The sequence below is a fragment of the Macrotis lagotis genome, chromosome X, assembly GCF_037893015.1.
Source record: "Macrotis lagotis isolate mMagLag1 chromosome X, bilby.v1.9.chrom.fasta, whole genome shotgun sequence".
Taxonomy (NCBI): domain Eukaryota; kingdom Metazoa; phylum Chordata; class Mammalia; order Peramelemorphia; family Peramelidae; genus Macrotis; species Macrotis lagotis.
In genome coordinates, this window is record NC_133666.1 from 493975939 (window position 1) to 493997794 (window position 21856).

At 33.8% G+C, this 21856-nt stretch overlaps 1 protein-coding gene across 6 annotated transcripts in view; it reads left to right on the forward strand.

Annotated features, from left to right (window-relative positions):
• ZNF407 (zinc finger protein 407) overlaps positions 1-21856 on the forward strand; it is a 654777-nt gene that overhangs the window by 65535 nt on the left and 567386 nt on the right. For all 6 annotated transcript variants that reach the window (XM_074201492.1, XM_074201497.1, XM_074201498.1 and 3 more), the window contains exon 2: positions 13851-18649. In XM_074201492.1, coding sequence (XP_074057593.1) covers positions 13918-18649 — 4732 coding nt within the window. In that variant the 5' untranslated portion in view covers positions 13851-13917. The remainder of the gene's footprint in view (positions 1-13850; positions 18650-21856) is intronic.

The window sequence follows — 21856 nt, forward strand, 5'->3', positions numbered from 1 at the left end:
CCTAGCCGCCCCTTAGACTCCATAGTTCTTTCTGTGAATGTGGATGGCATTTTCCATCATGATTCTTTTGGAATTGTCTTTAATCATTGGATTGTTGAGAAGAGCTAAGTCTTTCATGGTTGATCATCATATAGTGTTCCTGTTCTCACTGTATAACAATGTTCTCCTGGTTCTGCTCACTTCATTTAACACTAGTTCATGTAAGTCTTTTTAGGTTTTCTGAAATCTTTTTTGCTCATGATTTCTTTTTTTTTCTTTTAAAGATTTTATTTATTTTGAGATTTACAATTTTTCCCCTAATCTTGCTTCCCTCCCCCCACCCCCCACAGAAGGCAATTTGCCAGTCTTTACTTTGTTTCCATGGTATACATTGAGCTAAATTAATGTGATGAGAGAGAAATCATATCCTTAAGGAAGAAAAATAAAGTGTAAGAGATAGCAAGATTACATAAAAAGATACCAGTTTTTTTTTTTTTCTAAATTAAAGGTAATAGTCCTTGGTCTTTGTTCAAACTCCACAATTCTTTCTCTGGATAAAGATGGTATTCCCCATTGCAGATAGCCCCAAATTGTCCCTGATTGTTGCACTGTTAGAATGAGTGAGTCCTTCAAGGTTGATTATTGCCCCCATGTTGCTCTTAGGGTGTACAGTGTTTTTCTGGTTCTGCTCATCCCACTCAGCATCAGTTCATGCAGATCCCTCCAGGCTTCCCTGAATTCCCATCCCTCCTGGTTTCTAATAGAACAATAGTGTTCCATGACATACGTATACCACAGTTTGTTAAGCCATTCCCCAATTGAAGGACATTTACTTGATTTCTAATTCTTTGCCATCACAAACAGGGCTGCTATGAATATTTTTGTACAAGTGATATTTTTACCCTTTTTCATCATCTCTTGAGGGTATAGAGCCAGCAGTGGTATTGCAGGATCAAAGGCTATGCACATTTTTGTTGCCATTTGCATATAATCCCAAATTTCTCTCCAGAAAGGTTGGATGAGTTCACAGATCCAGCAATGTATTAGAGTTCCAGTTTTCCCACATTCAGTCTAACATTGATTATTGTCCTTTCTGTTCATATTGGCCAGTCTGAGAGGTGTGGGGTGGTACCTCAGAGATGCTTTAATTTACATTTCTCTAATAAGTAATGATTTAGAGTAATTTTTCATATGACTATGGATTGCTTTGATTTCCTCATCTGTAAATTGTCTTTGCAAATCCTTTGAGCATTTGTCAATTGGGGAATGGCTTGTTTTGCTTTTTTCCAACAATTTGACTCAGTTCTCTGTATATTTTAGAAATGAGTCCTTGATCATGATTTCTTACAGAACAATTACATTCATATTTCTCAACTTGTTTAGCCCATTTATGCCCATTTATGGGCATTCCCTCAATTTCAAGTTCTTTGCTACAATTAAAAGAGCTATAAATATTTTTGTGCATGTGTGTGCTTTTCTTTTTTTCAAGATCTCTTTTGTGATACAGATCTAGTAGTGGTATTGTGGTATATCCACAGTTATATAGTTCCTAAGGCTTGGTTCCAAAGCGTTCTCCAGAATGGTTGGATCAGTTCACAACTCCACCAATGGAGCATTTAGTGTCCCAGATTTCCTATAGCTCTTAAAACATTTCCCTTTTCTGTCATATTACCCAGTCTGATAGGTGTGAAGGGGTACCTTAGAGTTGTTTTAATTTGCATTTTTCTAAATAGTAGTGATTTAGAGAATTTTTGTGTGTGATAATAGATAGCTTTAATTTCTTTATCCAAAAGTGCCTTTTCATATCCTGACCATTCATTAACTGAGGAATATAAAATAACTTTTTTTGGCTAAATAGAACTTTGCATTCTCCATATATTTTGACCATTTAGAAAATGGTAATGATATGGTACACTTTCAAAATTTGTTCACAAAAGATTTCTTGTCCTGACTGATGCCCTCAAGTACTTGAAATTTTTTATAGGGGACAATAGGCATATAAATGATAATTTTAGGTATTAATATGGTTTGAAATTTCTTAATTTCTTTACCTTTGGTTCCTTTCCTTCCACTCTATGTCTCCATCATTTTATTGATTACATGGGTCTCTTATGTAAAGTTTAAGTAATTGATAACTTCATTAAAATAGAAAAGGAAGGAGTGAAACATGTTAGAAAACAAGGGTTAGAAAGAAGGCATGTGATTAGTCAAAGTCTTGTAGAGTATAGAGAGTCTTAATTCTTAATATCTCGAATGCTTTCATCAGTAAAAGAATTAGTAGATGCTTGGCAAGGCGAGCACCAAAGAGTATAATAGGAAGGATGATAGCCATCGCTGATGTGCTGATCATCATCTCCAGTCAACTGGCAGAATAGTTAGATTTTTTTTTTGCCAGAGCAAAGACCAGATTTAGTGAAAAGCCAGAAGGAACAAAAATAAGAAAAATAACTGACATACAGTTGAAACAATTCAACTCTGAACTGTTTAAACAAGTAATTGTTACTCACACAAAGGCTAGACAGCAGAAATGACAGACAGAATTTATAATTTTATCTAAAAGTTTAACCAGTATGTTTCCTTAAAAAGATCAAAAGAGCTTAAAACATAAGTACCTTAGTTAGCAAACACTTAGTATGTTCAAAACAGAGAGGTAGCCAAATGCCACATTGCCTTTCCAAAAACAACTTAAAAAAATTCCCACATCTTTTTTGGTTATCCTTAGATTTTATCATCAAGCTCAAATGATTCTAAGCTTTAGTATTTCTGACACTAATTGGGTAAGACTGTACTGGGCTTTTGGATTCATCCTATTATTAACTGACCTTGCTTTCATTTTTTTGTATATATAAAATTTTAAAAACTGAGATTGATTGAGGAGTTCTTTTTGCATCTTTTAGTTTAACTCTTTATCAGAATTGTTTCTCTTTATTTTCTCAGAATTTCATTCTTGACTGTTTTCCAGTACTCATGACCTGACTTCCTTTGCCTGTCAACTCCATGGGATTTTAATTCATATACTTAATGTAAATTCTGAAAATTTCTGAACTCTAGAGTACATGGCATAACTATTCTGGCTTTCTTCCATTTTAAACTACAGAGAGAGAGAGAGAGAGAGAGAGAGAGAGAGAGAGACACACACACACAGACACAGACACTCACATATCTATATAATTGAAGTCCTTCAGCACTGCTATATCATGTCTCTGTTTCAGATTTACTAGTTTCCTGAATTCCTCTATTTTTCCATGAGGTACACCAGTGATATCTGCTTCTCTTCTCAGTGACCTTTATCCAAATACTCTCTGCAGTACTTCTCTATGTCTGTTCAACTGAATATGTCCTCTTATTTGTAGTATTTCCTCTTTACTCTCTTTTGTATATCTTTTTTCCTTTTTTTTATAAGGTATTAACTTTTAGGGCCATATTACAGTCATAGATCACATCTGAGGAAGTCTTAGTAATACCCATAACATTCCTTTGCCTTGTTGTATTGACATCTTTAATTCATCTTGTTTGTTGTCTAAACATAGAAATTTGTGATCATGGGTTTTTGCTTTCTTCTTAGAGTTCTTTCCTGTGAAATTTTCTCACTTAAAAAAAACATTTTAATACTCATTTAAAAAAAATCCCAATCTCTCCCCTACAGTCATTCTGCCACCCATTGAGAAAGCAAACAATATATCAGTTGAACATAAAAAGTTATGTAAAACATTTCCATATTAGCTACGTTGCAAAAAAAAGAAAGCAAGAGAAATAAAGTAAAAAAATGCTTCCATCTGTGCCCAAAGTTCATCAGTTCTCTTTCTGGAGGTAGACAGCATTTTTCCTCATGAGTCCTTTTAAATTGTCTTGGATTATATTGATAAGAGTAATAATATTGCTCTTAGTGTTTGCAATGTTCTCTTGGTTCTTCTTATTTCATTTTGTAGCAGTTCATATAAGTCTTCCCATTTTTTCTGAAACTGTCACTCTCATTTCTTATAGCAGAGTAGTATTCCATCATATTAATATACCAAACCCATTCCCTTAGTTTCTAATTCTTGGGCTACTACAGTAAGAGCAGTTATAAATAGATCTGTTTTGTGGTTGCAGACTTATGGTTTCCTTTGCTTGAAATTTTTTTTTTTTAAACTCTTATCAAAAATTCAAATCTCAATGCCGGGTACCATCTCTTAGTCAGAATTTAGCTTCTAAATTAAAGTTTCTTTTCTGAATACCTTGTCTTTAGTGAATTGCTTTGATAAAAATATCACCTGCACCTCTATGGTCAACTGTTTCTTGTTCAAGATTCCATAATTTTTGGCATCATTTTCTAAGTTCCTTCTGGTAGTATTATTTGTGCTCATGTTGATCTTCAGAGTTGGTTAGTATTCTTCTGTTTTGACAAATCTAGGAAGAGTCTCTGTGACTTGTATACATTTCCAGGGAGATCTCTCTCTCTCTCTCTCTCGCTCGCTCTCGTTCTTGCTCTCTCGCTTTCTCTCACTCTCTCTCCTTTACCCCTCCCTCCCCCCCTCCCTCCCCGCCCCCTCTCTTTTTCTTCTTCCTCCCCCCCCCCCCACCATTGCCAAATAGCTGCCTCAGTACCCTTCACCAGGAAGCATTTGACCACTACTTTTTGGCTACTTCTAACCTATAATGGATAAATTTTGACTTAGAGAGGATTAACAACTATTTCCTTGTCAGAACATCTAGCTCCCTTTGCTTCAGAAGGATACTTAGATTTGTTTTTTAATTCCAGATATGCTATGGTCTTCCTTCCCTTTATCTTTTGTGTGGTATTTTTTAATCTCTAATCTCTTTACAGACTTATTTTGACTTTTCATAGACTTTTTTCTGTTTCCCTTCCCCATCCTTCCAGGTTAAGTCTCTTTTCCAAGTTTTTAAAGGAACAAATATTTCATTGTTACTAATGTAGTTTGAAGGAGAGGATTTTCTCAAATCCCTACAAATGACACAGATTAGCCTGCATGTTGAATCTAATAGTCATTTGTCCATGTAGATTGTATACTTGGTTCATGTTATTGAAAAGTTCATTTTGCTATATTCTTGATTGATACTTAAAAAAAGATTATTTCTTTCAGTTGTAAGAGCAAATGATCAATTTATATGGATGTTATTTCCCTTCCAGAATTTGAGTCATTAAAAGAAGGTAGCAAGCATGAAAAAAAAGAATAAATTTGTATAGAATTTCAGGTTTGGAAAGCAGTTAAAGCAACTCTAGCCTACCCTATTCAAACAAGATATTGCTGCTGGAAAATGGTAAATGAAAAGAGAAATAGACATATACTATCAACATTTCAACTGGCAATATAATTAACTTAAAGGAATTATATCAACAAGGAAACCAGAAGGTCTAGAAACCACCAATGTGAACAAATTCTCAGTTTCTTTACCAAGCAGAGACCTAGCTCCCCAAAGTAGAATGAGATAAAAATAGAATCATTTTGCAAAATCATTGGGAGGATTGTGTAAGGTTATAAGCTTTGTTTCTTTATATAACACTGATATATAGTAGAGGCAAAAACAAATTTGTGTGTGTGTGCACATGTCTGTGTGTGTTATCAATTATACTCAGGAGAGCTCTATGTTCGTGGTAACATTGATGGTATTGGGGTGACTGACTCTTAAGATACTTGAAAGGAGAATGATATGGATGAGTAGAAAAATTCATTGATGGTATTATAACCAAAAAAGTGAATGACTACATATTACTGCCAATTGCCATGATTTTCTTGACTTAGCAAAATCTTTATAAGAATAATAGGCATACAGAGGGCTTCCTGGGTGAAAATATGAAAAGAAAAGAAGCATACTTCTGTAAATCCTTTAAAATAGAAAAGTATATCTTTATGGTCACATAAGAATATGGTTTATGTTTAGTTTTTGTTAATTATTTTAAAAGCATTTATTTTGGTAGATCAAAATGTAGCCTTGAAGACAGAAATGGGCAGAATATTATATAAATCTCAGTTTTTAATCCTATGACCCTTAATGCAGCTGTTGGTACATAAATTTAATAGCTTGAGGAAACAGACAGAGAACTGAATTCTAACAGTTGTGATATTCTTGCTATAAATATATACCTTGCTATATACCTGAAGAGAAAAGAGATTATAGTCAAACTGGAAGGATAGCTCATTGAGCTAATAGAAAAGAAAGTGGAAGTTACAGTGAAAAAAATAAAGATAGGAAGAATAGCTAGACTAAGTCCAAATATACACAGAGCAGATCTGTGCTGGAATAAAATTTGGAGGACATTGAGTCAATTTTCTGAAAGAAGGGAGGCTACAGAATATACAGGAAAAAACATTGCACACTTTATTTTTATAAAATAATAGTAATTGAGAAAATATTGTTAGAAATTAACCTTTAAAAGAAAAATAAAAGAATGAATGAAATAACTTAAATTTTATTATATACCTCCTGGAAGGGTGTGTATCATCAAAGACAGACACATACACACAAAAGCAAAAAACACATTGCTTTTTCATTGACTGGGAATTATGTAATTCACTATTCTTGGTCCGTCTCTTATATGTTATTCCTTAATATGTTCTTCTATCCTAGTCATATATTTGCAAGACTATTATAATGAACTTAAGCTCCTCCTGGGGTAGAAAAATTAATGAAAATAAGCTTATTAAGCACACATAGGGTAATGAACCCAAGTAACCCCCATTTCTTCATTGATCTTGATTTCTTGAAACTTTCTACCAGGATGTAAGCATATAGGTTAGCAACATATTTCATTAACTGAGTCCTTTTTATGGAAAATATATGGGGTCTTTGTTTTAGAGAAAAGTTTAGGATCATTAAAAATACTATAATTTTTCAATTAACAGAAAATGATGGGAAAAGCCTTTGTAATAATAAGTATAATCAAGCAAACTAATCCATTCAGTGGGGGCAGCTAAATGGCACAGTGGATAGAGCTCTGATCTTGGAGGCAGAAGGACAGGAGTTTGAATCCAGCCTCAGACATTTGACTCTCACTAGCTGTGTGACCTTGGGCAAGTCAGTTAACCCTGATTACATTGCATCCAGGGCTATCTCTAGTTGTCCTCATTCATATCTGGCCACTGGACCCAGATGATTCTGGAAGAGAAAGTGATTTAGCATGTCACCCCCCCATCAAATCCAATTCATGTGCTTGTCATGGCATCATTTCCCTGATATTGTAGTCTTATTCGAAAATGAAGGACAAATATTATTAATCCATTCGCTGGCCCCAAAAAGTATGTTCCTACATCTGTGTCTATTACTTCTTTAGCAGGAGATAGATAACATGCTTCATTATAGGTCTTTTGGATATATTCTCCAGAGGATACTATGCTCAGTGCTTTGATTACAGTTATTTATTCTTTCAAAGTTTTTCCTTTAGTTACATTGTAATTTTTTTTTAATATAAAGACTTGATAGACTAGTTCTTCTCTACTTCATACATACAATTCACAATTTTCTGAAATTATCTTATGTCATTTCTTACGTCATAATAATATTCTGTAACTTTCTTTTTTACTTCTGTAACTTACTTTTAACTTCTGTACCTCATTTTGCTCAGTCATTCTCTAGTTGTCTAAGAGACAGTATAAAGGACTCCTATGGATTCTTATTAATTTTTTCTTTCATTTTAAACCACCATCCCACTCCTTGTCAAATCAAATTTGTTTTACCTTGTGTCTATTCTCGCCCTGGTATTAACTTAACTTCCTCCTTCACTGCTGAGTATGTATTTCAATTAGACTTATCTGATGCCCACTCTTCTCTTCTTTCCCCGTGTTTCTATTTCTTTTATAAGAAATAGCAAGTTCCGTCCTCTGCCTTTATTATTCACCAATGTATGTTTTCTTTTTTTTTTTAACACATCTTTTCTTTTTCCTCTCTTTAGATCTTCAAATCAGAACCAGTTCTTTTGTCTAGTCACCCAAGGGACTCTTTCATGTTGTTCTTTTCAAGTCCTTAAAGTTCTGAAGGGAATTTTCCTTCTCCTTTTAGAATATTATTACTATACCAGCTCCTTCCAATTGCTTAAATAAATTTACCTTTCTAGGTTTCTCTGAACTTTTGTATTTGTATAACAGAGTTCCTCTTCAGCCTTAAAGTATTCATCAGGAATGTTTGAAAGTTTTTTTTTATTATATTAAAGATACATTTCTTTTTCTTTCTTTAGGATTATACTCAGCTTTTACAGGCACTTATTCTTGGTTTTAAGGTTCTCTCCTTTGACTTTTCTAAGGTCCATTTGGGTTTATAAATATAAACTGCCAGGTATTTTGTGGTCCTGAATGAAGTTTTCTGATTTTTGAACTCCTATCTTGATGCTTATAATTTTTTTCTTTAATATAAGAGCTCTGATTTTTGACTTTTGGGTTTCTTTCAGGAAGAGATTGACAATCTCCCCTTAATTTGACCTCTCCTATTAGATATAGGCATTTATATGTTTTGCAGTTAGGATTTATTTGAAACATAATGTCCAGACTTTTTTTTTTAAAAAGCATTTTCAGGGATTCCAATGATTCTTAAAATGTCTCTTGACATTTTCCATGTTATTTGTTTTTGATGTTTGATGTCATCTTTTGTTTTATTTTTTTCAGTGTTTTAATTTTGTTCTAATATTTCTCACAGTCTCATGAGGTCATTGATTTCTCTTTGGTCTACTTTAGTTCTTTAATAAGGTTTACCATATTTTGACTAATCTAATTTTTCTCTATCCAATTTTTTCTTCAAGAGTTTTTATTTACTTTTAAACACGCTCTTGCTTCATTTTTCTAGGTATTTATGTAGAACTTATAGAAAATCTATTTTTCCCTTTCATATTTTTTCTATGTATTCTTTCAATTGTTATGGTATTAGGTTAACAATAATTTTTAATACTACTTGTTTTTTATGATTTTTTCATCTCTCAGTTTTAGTTACTGATTTTGGGATTTTTGTCAGGGCCAGACTCTGCTCCATGCTATTGTTGTGAATGGAATGGTGAGACCTGTTTGGTCTAATTCTGAGTCTTCTGAGTTTTTGACCTGAAGCCTCCACCTTTTATCTCCCCTCTCTTCAGCTTTGAGATTTAAAGTGTTAGGATTGGATCTTCAAGAATCTTTCTGGTGTTTTTGGGCAGAATATTAAGGACTTATGAGACTGTGTCACATTTCAGCACCAAATTGATTGCTTTCCATTCCCCTGGAGGTCCCCATCCTAGGGCTTTCTCAGGTTTAGAACTTTGCAGATTTCATCTGTCACATCTTTGATCATGCTGGTACTTATTTTGTTTAGGGATGGGAAGGGGATATTCCTATTGTCCCTGGGTTTCTGACTTTGTACTTCTGGAGTGGGAAAAAATAACTTAGTATAATTTCTCAATGACTGTATTGATCATTAATTTGTTTGTTGAAAATTTGAGGGTTTTGCTGGAGTAGGTTTGGGAGAGTCTTAATAGTTCACTATCCATTCAGTAACTATCAGGTGGCAGGATGTCTCATTCTTATACCAAAGTATGGTTAGCTATTTCCCAGTTGATGAATACCCTCTTAGTTCTTAGTTGTTCTCTGTCACAAAAAGTGGCATAATTTCAAAATGATTTCCAGAATAGCTGGGCCAATTCACAGCTCCATCAGCATCTGATCATAATTCCTCAGTCTCCAAAATTTGTCATTTTATTGTTTTTGCCAACTTTGCCAATTTAATAGGTATGAGATAGAATCTCAGAATTCTGTTAATTTGCATTTCTATATTAGTGCTTTGCAACATTTTTTCATTTTGCTATTTATAGCTTGAATTTCTTCTCAAGAGAACTATCTGCTTATATCCTTTGATCCTCTATCAATTGGGGAATAGTTCTTATTCTTGCATATTTGAATCAGTTCTTTATATACATTGGGAATGAGATGTTTATCAGAGAAATTTAACCACAGATTGTTTTCCAGTTAGCAAATTTCTCTTCTAAACTTGACTGATTAGGTTTTGTTTCTACAACAAATAAACCTTTTTAGTTTTATGGCATCAAAAGTGTTTTTTGTTTCTATTCCTTTTCTGGTTACGAATTCTTCCCCTTGTTTATATCTGAGAAATAATTCCTTTCTACTCTAATTTGCTTATGTTACAGCCTTTTTGTTTTCAGCAGCTAGTCTTCTGGTAGCACTTTGTTTTTTATTTTTTTATTTTTTAATTCTAGAAATATTTGTTTTCCAATTATATACAATAGTGGTTTCTATCAATCTTTTTTTGCAAGGTTTTGAATTTTACAATTTTCCCCCTTCCTCCCCTCTCTCCCTACTTCCCCCAACAGAAGGCAATCTGATATAGTCTTTTTTTTTAAGGTTTTTGCAAGGCAGTGGGGTTAAGTGGCTTGCCCAAGGCTACACAGTTAGGCAATTATTAAGTGTCTGAGGCTGGATGTGAACTCAGGTTCTCCTGACTTTAGGGCCGATGTTCTGTCCACTGAACCACCTAGCTGCCCCTGATAGTCTTTATATTTGTTTCCATGATATGCGTAGATCCATACTGAATGTAGCACTTTATGTTTGTGAATGATAAAATAGTTCATTCTCTGAATAATCAAAGTTGGAGGTTACCCAAAATATAATGGAGATCTGTGTGGTGGACAAAATGCAGGTTTCAACATACTATTCTCAAAATACTGTTTTAGAGAAGCAGTCAGTGTTTTCAGAGAGAGATGCATGAGTAGAAAATAATATGAGATGGTTAGATAGAGAGAACCAGAAATAACTAATGTATAATCTATATGCTCTATGGGTTTTCACATAATGGTGAGAAATCTAGATGAATGTTGTGAAAAAGAGCATTTATGGGAGGATGTGCACAAGAACACGTAAGGTAGGATTAGCTGTTATAGTCATGTTAATCTCTTCTGTTAGATTTGTTGATCTCTACTGGTAAAGGATGTTCCTTCCTTAGAACTCAATGAAGTCATGAGTTTAATTCTTAAAAAACTTATCTAAGCAATTAATAAATAATAGCCAACTTCAAATTTTATAGTATAGGTGAAAGTTAATAAGAGTTCAGCAGTAGGGAGATTAGTGTCAGCTGGATTCATCAGAGAATGCTTACTAGAACTAGGACTTCAGATGGAGTTTAAATAATTACATCAGACTTTAAAGAGTACATGGATTTGAAAAGATAAAGGGAATAATACTTATAGATGAAGGAGAACAATAAAGGCATGGAAGCAAAAGAGTAGCTGAACATGAGGAACATCATGGACATTGATTGAAAAGGGAAGATAATATATTGAGTTTTCTTGGGAAACAAGGGTCTGCTGAGATTGCACAAGTTGCAAAGGAAGAAAAACTAGAGTCAAACTAGCCAATTGGGAGGACAGTACAGTAATAGAAATTTGAGATTGATGATGGACTATATTAGAAAGGAGACAGTACAGAATTCATTACCATGTATATAGCCTTCTCATGATTCTTCTGGAATTTGCCATCTCTTCTACTCTAGTGTAATCTTTCATATTATTATTAGACTTTCTTTCTTATGCATTGATCAGGTCATGTAACTCCTCTAGTTAGATATTCTTCAATGGTTCCCCTTTTCAAAGATACCAAAAAAAGTTTAAAATTCTGAACCTGAATTTCAACATCTCTCACAATCTCATACCACAGTACCTTTTCAGCTTAATCTTATTGTCCTTTGAATCCCATGTTTCAGCCAATTACATAGACTCTGCCATTGACTTCCTTTTGCTTACCTGGACTGAATATCTTTGTGCTTCTTAATTTGTATGTTTGGAATGCTTTTCTTCCTCTTTACCTATTGATTTCCATCAGGAAAATGTCAATTCATTTACTCTCTCCTTGGTGCAGCTTCTCTGTTAGTAAAGATCTTCTTGTTCTTGCTTCAAAGTATTTTTTTTTTTTGCACTTAAATGTGTGTGTGTGTGTGTGTGTGTGTGTGTGTGTGTGTGTGTGTGTGTAATAAATGTATATTGTGTATTTAGATGGTTATCTGACTATGGGTCTTTTCTCTAATGGATTAAAGTGCTAGGAGGTCAGGGTAAACTAGCTCCAGCTTACTATATCAGGTACACACCATTTCACCAAGGAGTAGCTTTCAATTCTGGAACTAAACAAAGAGTTGTTCGAATGGTGGAAATGCAAAAAGATCCAATGGAACCTCCAAGAATCAAAATTAATAAGAATTCTTATTTGAAGTTTGTATTAGTTCTTCAAATCTATTGTTCCTTAACAAACAAATATAATTTAAAAATCAAATTGAAGTGGAGAGAAAGGATGGATTTATTAAGAGAGGAACTGATAGAACATAGAGACTAGCTATAAGATTGAAAGAAAGGACAGCTAGATGGCTCAGTGAATAGAGTGGTATCAGGAATACTCATCTTCCTGAGTTCAAATCTGATGTCAGATACTTAGTAGCTCTCTGACCCCTGAGCAAGTTGCTTAGTTCTGTTTGCCTGTTTCTTCCTCTATAAAATGAGCTGGAGAAAAAAAAATGACAAGCCACTCTAGTATCTTTGCCATGAAAATCCCAAATGAGGTCATGAAGAGTTGGATATGACTGAAATGACTAAACAAATAAAATAATTAAAACAATAGCATAAGGTTTAAGGAAGGAAATGAGTCTTGGCAGCTGGGAGATTCTATAGTCGTTAACAGCTCCAGAAAAATTATTTGGATGATTGTGGTGTGAGGAGGTAGATTAGGACCTGCACAGCCACATGCAGCTTGCAGTTGAAATTAAGGACTTTACTTTTGGACATGTTGAGTTTGAGGTGCTAAAATTCCATTAGCCATTTGGAGATTTGAGAAACTTAGCATTGGATTTATAATTTGGTGGTTATTGGAATTTTCAGGTCAGGGTACTGACCATACAAAAGGACAAGCTTAATTTGATTTGTAAATTTCATAGAAGAGGATGAAGAGAGTTATCATATGTTTAGAGGAACATTCATTTAAATGTTCATTTTTGGAATGTAAGATTGTATGTAGAATTAAAATTTCTCAGCAAAATAAATGGAAAACGATTTGCTTTAAATAAATAATGTAAATAAAAATAAAATCTATATTATGGATTTTTAGAAACTTTATTTCAAAAACATTTTAAAATTCATTTTCCATTTATTCAGTTCTTCATCTGAAGTCTTAATTTTACCTCAGCCTTCAACTTTGCATGCAATATTTGACAATGACAATGATTATAGATGAGGAAATTATTATTTTTTTAAATTTTAATTTTTTAAGGCAATGGGGTTAAGACTGACTTGTCCAAGGTGACACAGCTAGGCAATTATTAAATGTTTAGATCAAATTTGAACTTGGGTCTTCCTGATTTCAGACCAGGTGTTCTATCTACTCTGCCATCTAGCTGCTTGATGAGGAAATTATTAATTGACAATTGAAGGGTGAAAGACTTTTCCTCTGAGAAAAGGTGAGATGAATGTGAAGCTCTGGAAATATGTAAAAATGTTAGCTTGGTTGTCCACTGAGATGTTTATAAGACTGAGGAAAGGTTATATAAACTATAACGTCATTGCAATTTCCTGGTATTTTAAAGTATAAGACCAAAAATATTCAGTGCTTCAGTTTTTTATAGTCACAGAAATTTGAGATGAAAAATTCACTTCAAGCCCCACCCCCACATTAAATTGATGAGGGAGAGACTGGTTATATAGTTCTTTCAATGCCTGCTTCTCTTCTTTCCAGGAAGTATTTCATATATTTGTCAAAGCTCATATAAAAAATGCAAAGAAAATTTCGTTGTGACTAATTTCATGACATTTTAATCAAGAGGCTCTAAAGTCAACCACCATTAGTGGTGACTTCAAGGTGAATAAATGAGTAGGTTCTTTTTCTACGTGCAAAAGACTAATAATGGACTTACTTGTTTTATAGGTGTTATGAAAGCCAAATGAGGTGCCCTTGACCCAAGAAACGTAGCTTCCTGAACATTCCAATAAGGATGGATAGAGATAAAAATCCTGAGAATGAAGAAGATGAAAGTTCAGAAACTAAAGGAACAAGAGACTTAAGAAATTCCATACAAGAACATGAGGCCTTATCTGATCTTAAATCAGACTTCTCAGATGAAACGCATAGAGATCTTGAGAAGACAGAAGAGAATGGAATAAACAAAAGAGCATTTTCTGAATCTTCAAACCCTTTAAATGCTGTGGATAAAAATAGAAACGAACATTTTCCCAAACGAATAAAGTTGGATGTCTCAGAATATATTAAAGAAGAGGAAAAAGCTCTTCAGAGTTCAGTTACAGCAGTGGAAATCACTGAAGATAGTATACAAAAGCCCTTATTCAATGAATTCCCAGATGGTGACACTTGTCTTTCAAATTTATTGTCTTCTAATTGTGATCTCAGTGTTGCTGACCGGGCAGCTCCAAAAATACACACAGAGAAAAAATATATGGAAGATGTTGTTTCCCTTGAACCTGAGAATGTATCTTCTCTTCACTTAGAAGAAATCACTGTTAGTTGTACTGTAGGAGATAGAGATACAATTTTTAAATGTAAAATATGTGATCAGTTGTTTTCTACTTGTTCTGATCTGGAAAAACATTCTGAAAGTCACGTAAAACATTCTAAAGAGTTTATCTGCCACCAATGCGGCTATAAAACAGAGAACAGTTCATCCTTACATATACACATCAAACAAACACATGGACAGCAGAATGTCTTTTGTTGTGATCTCTGTGGTTTTCAGTGTGTTGAAGAAAATCTTTTGGATGCTCATTACCTTGGCAAGACACACCTCCGACGTCAGAATCTTGCTGCTCGTGGGGGATTTGTTCAGATATTGACCAAAAAATCGTTTTGTAAAAAACAATATGCTACAGACACTGAAAAGACACTGAGAGCAAAACCTAGAGCTCGTAAATCGATAAATAAGAATGCTGATTCAAGAGGATTAAGAAATGCTCAAAAGAAACTTCAGGTTATCAAAGAAAGCCTTTCTAAACCAAGTGATGACAATGAGTTTTTTGTTGAAATGATTCCATCTAAAAATATTTCCTCAGAAAACCTGAAGACTTTTGAAGGAAAAAAAAATATTTCACTTAGTTTAGGAAAAAATACTGAGGATCAGGAAAAAAATGTAGGCCCATTAGTAACTTCAGAGGATCTTTTAGATAAGTTAGAACCCACTAAGAATGACCTACAAACAGTTCATAGTATTAATACAGTGGGGAGACTGGAAAGGAAAAGACCTGAACGGAGTGTTTTAATGTTAAGTTCTGGCTTTAGAAGAAGTGGATCTTTCAGCTTAAAAAGTCAAGCAAAGAAAAGACTTAGTCTTTTGGGAATTAGCAAAAAAGGCAAAAATGAAACACATAGGATGTATATGAAACACCTTAGAACTCAGATGAAGCCAAGCGATGCAAAGTCAGCAGCTAAGCAATTAGAATTTAATGCTGATATTGAGAGTTTATGTATGACTACCTCAGAAACCCAGGAATTTATGCAGACTAAGACAAAAACTCATCCTCCATCCTCTGCACAACTTGACTCTTTGATAATGAAGCCTCTTTCTGGTCACCAAATGTTATGTACTTGTACCCACTGTGGACATATCACTGAAAACAGGAACAGTTTGGAAATACATATGAAAAGATGCCATGGGAGAGAGTTAAAATTTCACTGTCAGACCTGTGATTATTCTAGTTTGTCACGAGTAGACTTAGACAGACACTTGAAGAATAACCAGCATCAGGAGGCTGGATGTATATTTAGTTGTCAGTGTTGTTCATTTATTTCTGTGGATGAAGTAAATCTTAGAGATCACATGAAGGACGAGCACAATCTGATTTTTGCTTGTTCTTATTGCAATCTATTTTTCCTATCTGGTAAAGACTTGACAGAACATGAAACCAATGAGCAACATATCAATTTATCAGTTCATTCAAAGAGTTCTCAATCAGTTACCAATGCTTTAACTTTGCAAACTAAAACTTTAAATACTTCTGAATTAAGAGATAATAGAAAAGATCCTATTGATAAAATAGAGAAAGCTTTTCAGGAGGATGTCTATAAACTCTCTAAATTGAACTATGGAAGTGAAATAAAACATTCAACCTTGAATAAGCCCCAGTTTCAATGTAAGAAGTGTTTTTATAAAACAAGATCTTCTACAGTTCTTACAAGACATATAAAACTTCGGCATGCTCAGGACTATCACTTTCTGTGCAAAGCATGCAATCTCTATTCTTTGAGCAAAGAAGGAATGGAGAAACACATTAAAAGAAGCAAGCATCTTGAAAATGCTAGAAAAAATAACATTGGTTTACGTTTTGAAGAATGTATTGAAAGGGTTTGTATAGGTGCAAGTGATAAAAATGATGAGTCTAATATTTCTGGGAATGGAACAACTGAAGGAAATGTGGAAAATATGCAGTTACAGACATCATCCTGTCTTGAGACAAAAATGATAAGTAATAAAGAACAGTCTAGTGAAATCACCAAAGATGGTGAGTTAGCTTTTGCCCATACCCCAAAGAGAGGGAGACCTAAAGGGAATATTTCACGGACATGTTCTCATTGTGGTCTATTGGCTTCTAGTATTACAAACTTGACAGTTCATATTAGACGGAAACACAGTCACCAATACAGTTATTTATGTAAAGTATGTAATTACTACACTGTAACTAAGGGGGATATGGAACGCCACTGTGCTACCAAGAAACATAAAGGGCGTGTAGAAATAGAAGCAAATGGAAAACAAGGGTCAGATATTATTGTTTTCCCTGAAGAGAGTAATATTGAGCCTTCTAGGAAAATGACTGCCAGTCCAATAGGTCCTTTAGATGGAAATGTTAGTAATACTGATGAGCCAGTTGAATTGAGTAATGCCATCTTTGAAAAATTGTCAGAAGAACCTGGAAAAAGAGTTGAAGTAGAAGTTGAAAATGCCCTTTATTCTCTAGGTCAACAGGGGAGTGAGCATCTTACTGACAAAAAAGAGTCACTACCTCTCAAATCAGAAGGCCTAAGTCAGGAGGTTGAGAAGAGTGCTACAATTACAAGTGATAATAAATGTATACATTGTGAATTTGTTGCTCACTCTTCTGCTTCTTTAGAACTGCATGTAAAACGAAAACATACGAAAGACTTTGAATATTATTGCATGGCATGTGACTACTATGCCGTTACTCGCCGCGAGATGACAAGGCATGCAGCAACAGAGAAACATAAAATTAAAAGACAGTCTTATGTTAGTTGTTCTTCTGACGATGAAGGAAATGTCACAGATAGTTCTAAAAAAATCATTGTCCTACATGAAGAAGAACATGAGCGAGATTCTAAAGAACTACAAATAAATTCTGACCAAACAGACTTTCCCCTTGATATAAGTGTATCAAACATGGTTAAATCTAGAACTGATGATTGTTCTCTCTTAGATGAGAATACCAGTGTAGACATTTCCAATGTAACCTGTACTTCCGATTCAGTAGAGGTTGATACTAGGGGAGAATATGACCTCAAAGAAGATCATTCTGTGGTTGAAGCATTCCATCAACCGCTTACCAAAGATAAAGTTGGGAAATCTGAGGAGACAACACCCCCTAAAGAAATTTCTGTTAATGACTCACCCAAAATATGTCAAAGCTCAAATCAAGGAGGTCTGGAATTTAATTGTGAGATGGTAAAGAAAAACCAAGATGCAATAAATGATGTTAGTGGTCTGGATATTCATTGTCAGAAAACTGAGGAAAACTTGAGTGAAAATGGAGAAAAAATTAATAACAAACAGGCAAGTACTAAAGTTCTAGTTGGAGAACATCAGACTGAAAGTAATCCTTCAGTTGTCCTCAAAGCATCAATTGAGCAGTCCAACGTCAATGAAAACAATATAAACAAAGCAGAAAATCTTTATGGTTCTGAGGACGGCAAAATCTCACAAGAAGAATCTGTTGCTGTGAAAGAACCAATGATGGATTCACAGTATGAAAATGAAATCATTTTGGAAGGAGAATGTTCACAACCTAACATACAAGAATATAATGAAACTTTAGAAACTATTGGTATTGATGATAAAGGGAAGTCCATGTATACGTATGACCAATTTGATTCTTCTATTGTAAGAATAAAGAATCATGAGGATGATGACCCAGCAGAGCAACCTGAGGAAAATTTGATAACAGCTGGAGTGAAAATCAATGAGATACCTTTCAAAGACTCTATTCAAGGTTTAAAAAAGAAGAAAACTGAAGGAAATTCCCTTATTGAATCCACTCGTATACGGTGTGATGACTGTGGCTTTTTAGCAGATGGTTTGAGTGGACTAAATGTTCACATTGCTATGAAACATCCTTCAAAGGAGAAACACTTTCATTGCCTATTATGTGGAAAATCATTTTATACAGAAAGTAACCTCCACCAGCATTTGGCTAGTGCTGGTCACATGAGAAATGAACAGGCCAGTGTGGAAGAGCTTCCAGAAGGAGGAGCCACTTTTAAATGTGTCAAGTGCACAGAACCCTTTGATTCTGAGCAGAATTTATTCCTTCATATTAAAGGACAACATGAAGAGTTACTTCGGGAGGTGAATAAATATATAGTGGAAGACACTGAGCAAATTAACCGTGAAAGAGAGGAGAATCAGGGGAATGTTTGCAAGTATTGTGGAAAGATGTGTCGAAGTAGCAATTCCATGGCATTTCTAGCACATATTCGCACTCATACAGGTATGTCTATTTTCTAGCAAGCACATATTTACCTATACATACTAATGAATGCTAAAATGTTGCTCTTATCCACATACACATTTATCCATTGTCTCTTAAGCAATTCTCAACATTGTCATGATCAAAAAGTCTCTGATGATATTGCAACATATTCTTAAGGTTCTTTAATCATTGATGGTTCTCCCATGGGCAGTTTCAAGACATTACTTTCACTTTTTTTCAAAAAGTTGATACTCTCTTTTAAAATTGTGATATATTTTGACCAGTACTTAGGTTTTAAAGTACATGCTAAGTAGTAGTATGTATTTTTAGAAAACATGTTGAATGATTTTGAGAGAGATGTTTTGAAAAGTGGTTATGATAAAAAATTATTTATATTTTGAGAATTTATAATATCCAATATGTGTTATGTTGGTTCCTGGGAAATGTAACTGCTAGGCAACAAAGTTCTGTTTTCAGGGAGTCAAAAATCAGTCATTATTTTTCAGAGTTAATATATAAAGTTGATTTGATGTTCATGAAGGTAGCACCTAATTTAGTTTCTGTGCTCTATCACACTTAACATTCCATTTTTATGTTTAGTTTTAAGTAGAAATTTAAAAACATTTTTGTGGAAAATGCATAAGTCACTATTCTAAATTTATGTAAAAATTCACTGCTCTGTTTCTATAAACCTGCCATACATTCTTTATTTTAAATAGACAGCTTTTCTAAATCACAGTGCTCTGCTTAGACAAGTGGTGTCTCCATAGTTGAATTTATGAGTGGATTTGAATAATAAATTCACATTTCAATGAACATATTTTCATTAAAACTGTAAGGTTTATTTTACTGTACTTTTAAATGATGGCTTATTATGGAAGCTATACTTTAAATTCATGCAGTATTTGAAATTTAGTTTCTTAGTTACCAAGAAAAAGGCAAAAAAGGCAAGAAATATCATCATCATCATCGACAAATATTTTTGTTGAAAAAATCTGAAACAATATGCATAGAACTGGCATGGATAAATATTGGTATTGCTTCTGGGCACCAGCTACTTTGTTGCAGTGGTACAATTTTTTGGCACTGCTCTTTTGTTTTTATAATATCTCTATCAATAGTATGTATGAATGTTAGATTGTAATAAACAGTTCACTTTTGGTTGTGATATGTCTGGGAAATGGTCTTGTTCACATGGGCAGAACATATGTATCAGCTCTCAATATGCACTCTTAAGGCAGATAAAACTGAATAAAACTAAGGGGAAGATGCTAATGGAGCTCTTTTTAGAATTCTTTATGCAACTGTCTGGTCAAGACATGTTGCTTATAATTGATGTGTCCATTACTTGAATTCTCTTGTAATTATAGTCAATAAGTCTTGTAAATGTGTTAAAGCTCACTAAAAGCATACAAATTCAAGAACAGAGTAAGGCTAATAATTTAAAATAATCAATGTAGGCATTTCAGCACTTAATTTCCCTTGTGTGTTGATAGCTGATCATTCTTAATCCATTAAGATTTATTTAGTCGTTTACAATGCAAAATAGGTTTGCACTGGTCACTTGTGCCATTTGAAAATGTCCACCAGGTTAAGTGCAGAATGTAGTCCATTAGTCTTCTTTGACTATATGTATTAATTGCATTTAAAATCAAGTTAATGTGGATGTGAAAGTGAGGTAACTATCAATATATGACAAAGCAACCTTACTTATATAAGTTACATCATTGATTGTAACATTTAGTAAAAGTTAGCATACTTTTTAACATCTTGTAAAGGTCTTCTCAGCAAGTGTATTTTTATTGCGCTTTGAAACGACTCCTAAAAGAACAGAATTCTTAAGTGCAGAATACTAGTTGTCCATTTCAACTTTTTAGTTTTTTTATTGTTTTTAGTGTTGCTGAACAGATTTTTAATCTGAGCCCTTTTCTCAGAGAACTTTAAAATGAATTGCTTTTCTGTTGCTTTGCTTATGTCCATGAAATAGTAATGGTAGGACTATTATTAATGGTTAACTGGAAAAGGGCTTACTCTTCCAATCTTTGTTTTCATATTTTGTGATTTACTGTTATGTTTTATGTAACCTTTTCTTCCCATCCTTAGCACAATGAAAGCAGTGCTGGAAGAAACAAATGGATTTTGGTCTTCAAGAGTAGTGGAGGCAAAAAGAATTTTCAAGTTATGCTGAGCATTTGCTAACTGGAAGGAACTGGTTTAGCTAGAAAATTCATTCTTCTGCATCATTTGCATTTGGCTAGGAAAATCTGCTGTCCACTTTTCTTCTTCAATTCTTATTTATAATAGTTCATATGTTATGTTTAAAAATAGTTTTAAGCCCTAGCTATATACCGTATATTGTGCTGAACGTAAGGGAAATAGTTACACAAGTGAGAAAGTCCCTGTGCTCAAGGAGCTTATGTTCAGTTAGGAAAAGATCGTATACGGTAGAGGGATGCCCAGGATTTGAGAAGTTACTAGGATAGGTAACCTTTCCAGAAGCAATGGCTGTGTCTATTTGATTATAGTTCTTAGAGCAAGAGATGGAAAACTGGAGGTAGGAAGAGAATTTCTGATGGAATTGTGTAAATTTGTTTAAAGATACCATTAAACTATTAAGGGAAGATCACTTTTGAGATGATATATTAAGATCTCCCACAAACTGAATGAATTAAAAAAATGTACTTTATTCAAAAAACTCCCAAACTAATATTTTATGCTAATTCATTTTAAAAGTTTGCACTTGAAATATTTTTTGCCAGTCCAGTCAATTGGTAGTTTAGATGTTTATCTGTGGCCAGTTTACAGTTGACCGGTTTGATTTGGTTGAAGCATCTTGACTTCATTTGAAGTCTTAAATGTACTGTAGTTGTGGTGTGATTCAGTTAAGCTTGGCTTTTCTTTTGAGATATTCAATATTTTAGAATCATGGAGGTTTGAGCTATATTATATTGGATTAATTGTAGAATTTGAGCTGGGTACTTGTCTTCAAAGAGACTGACATTTTTCATTAGAGTAGCTTGAATAATGTTTCTTAATTACATGATAGATCATGTGTTCTCTTTGGGTTTGATATCTATTAAAAAAATTATATAACATACCATGGAAACAATGTAAAGACTCACAGACTGCCTTCTAGGGGGGGGCTGGGGGGGGAGGGAAGCCAGAATAGGGGTAAATTTATAAAACTCAAAATAAATAATATCTTTCTTTAAAATGTAAAAAAAA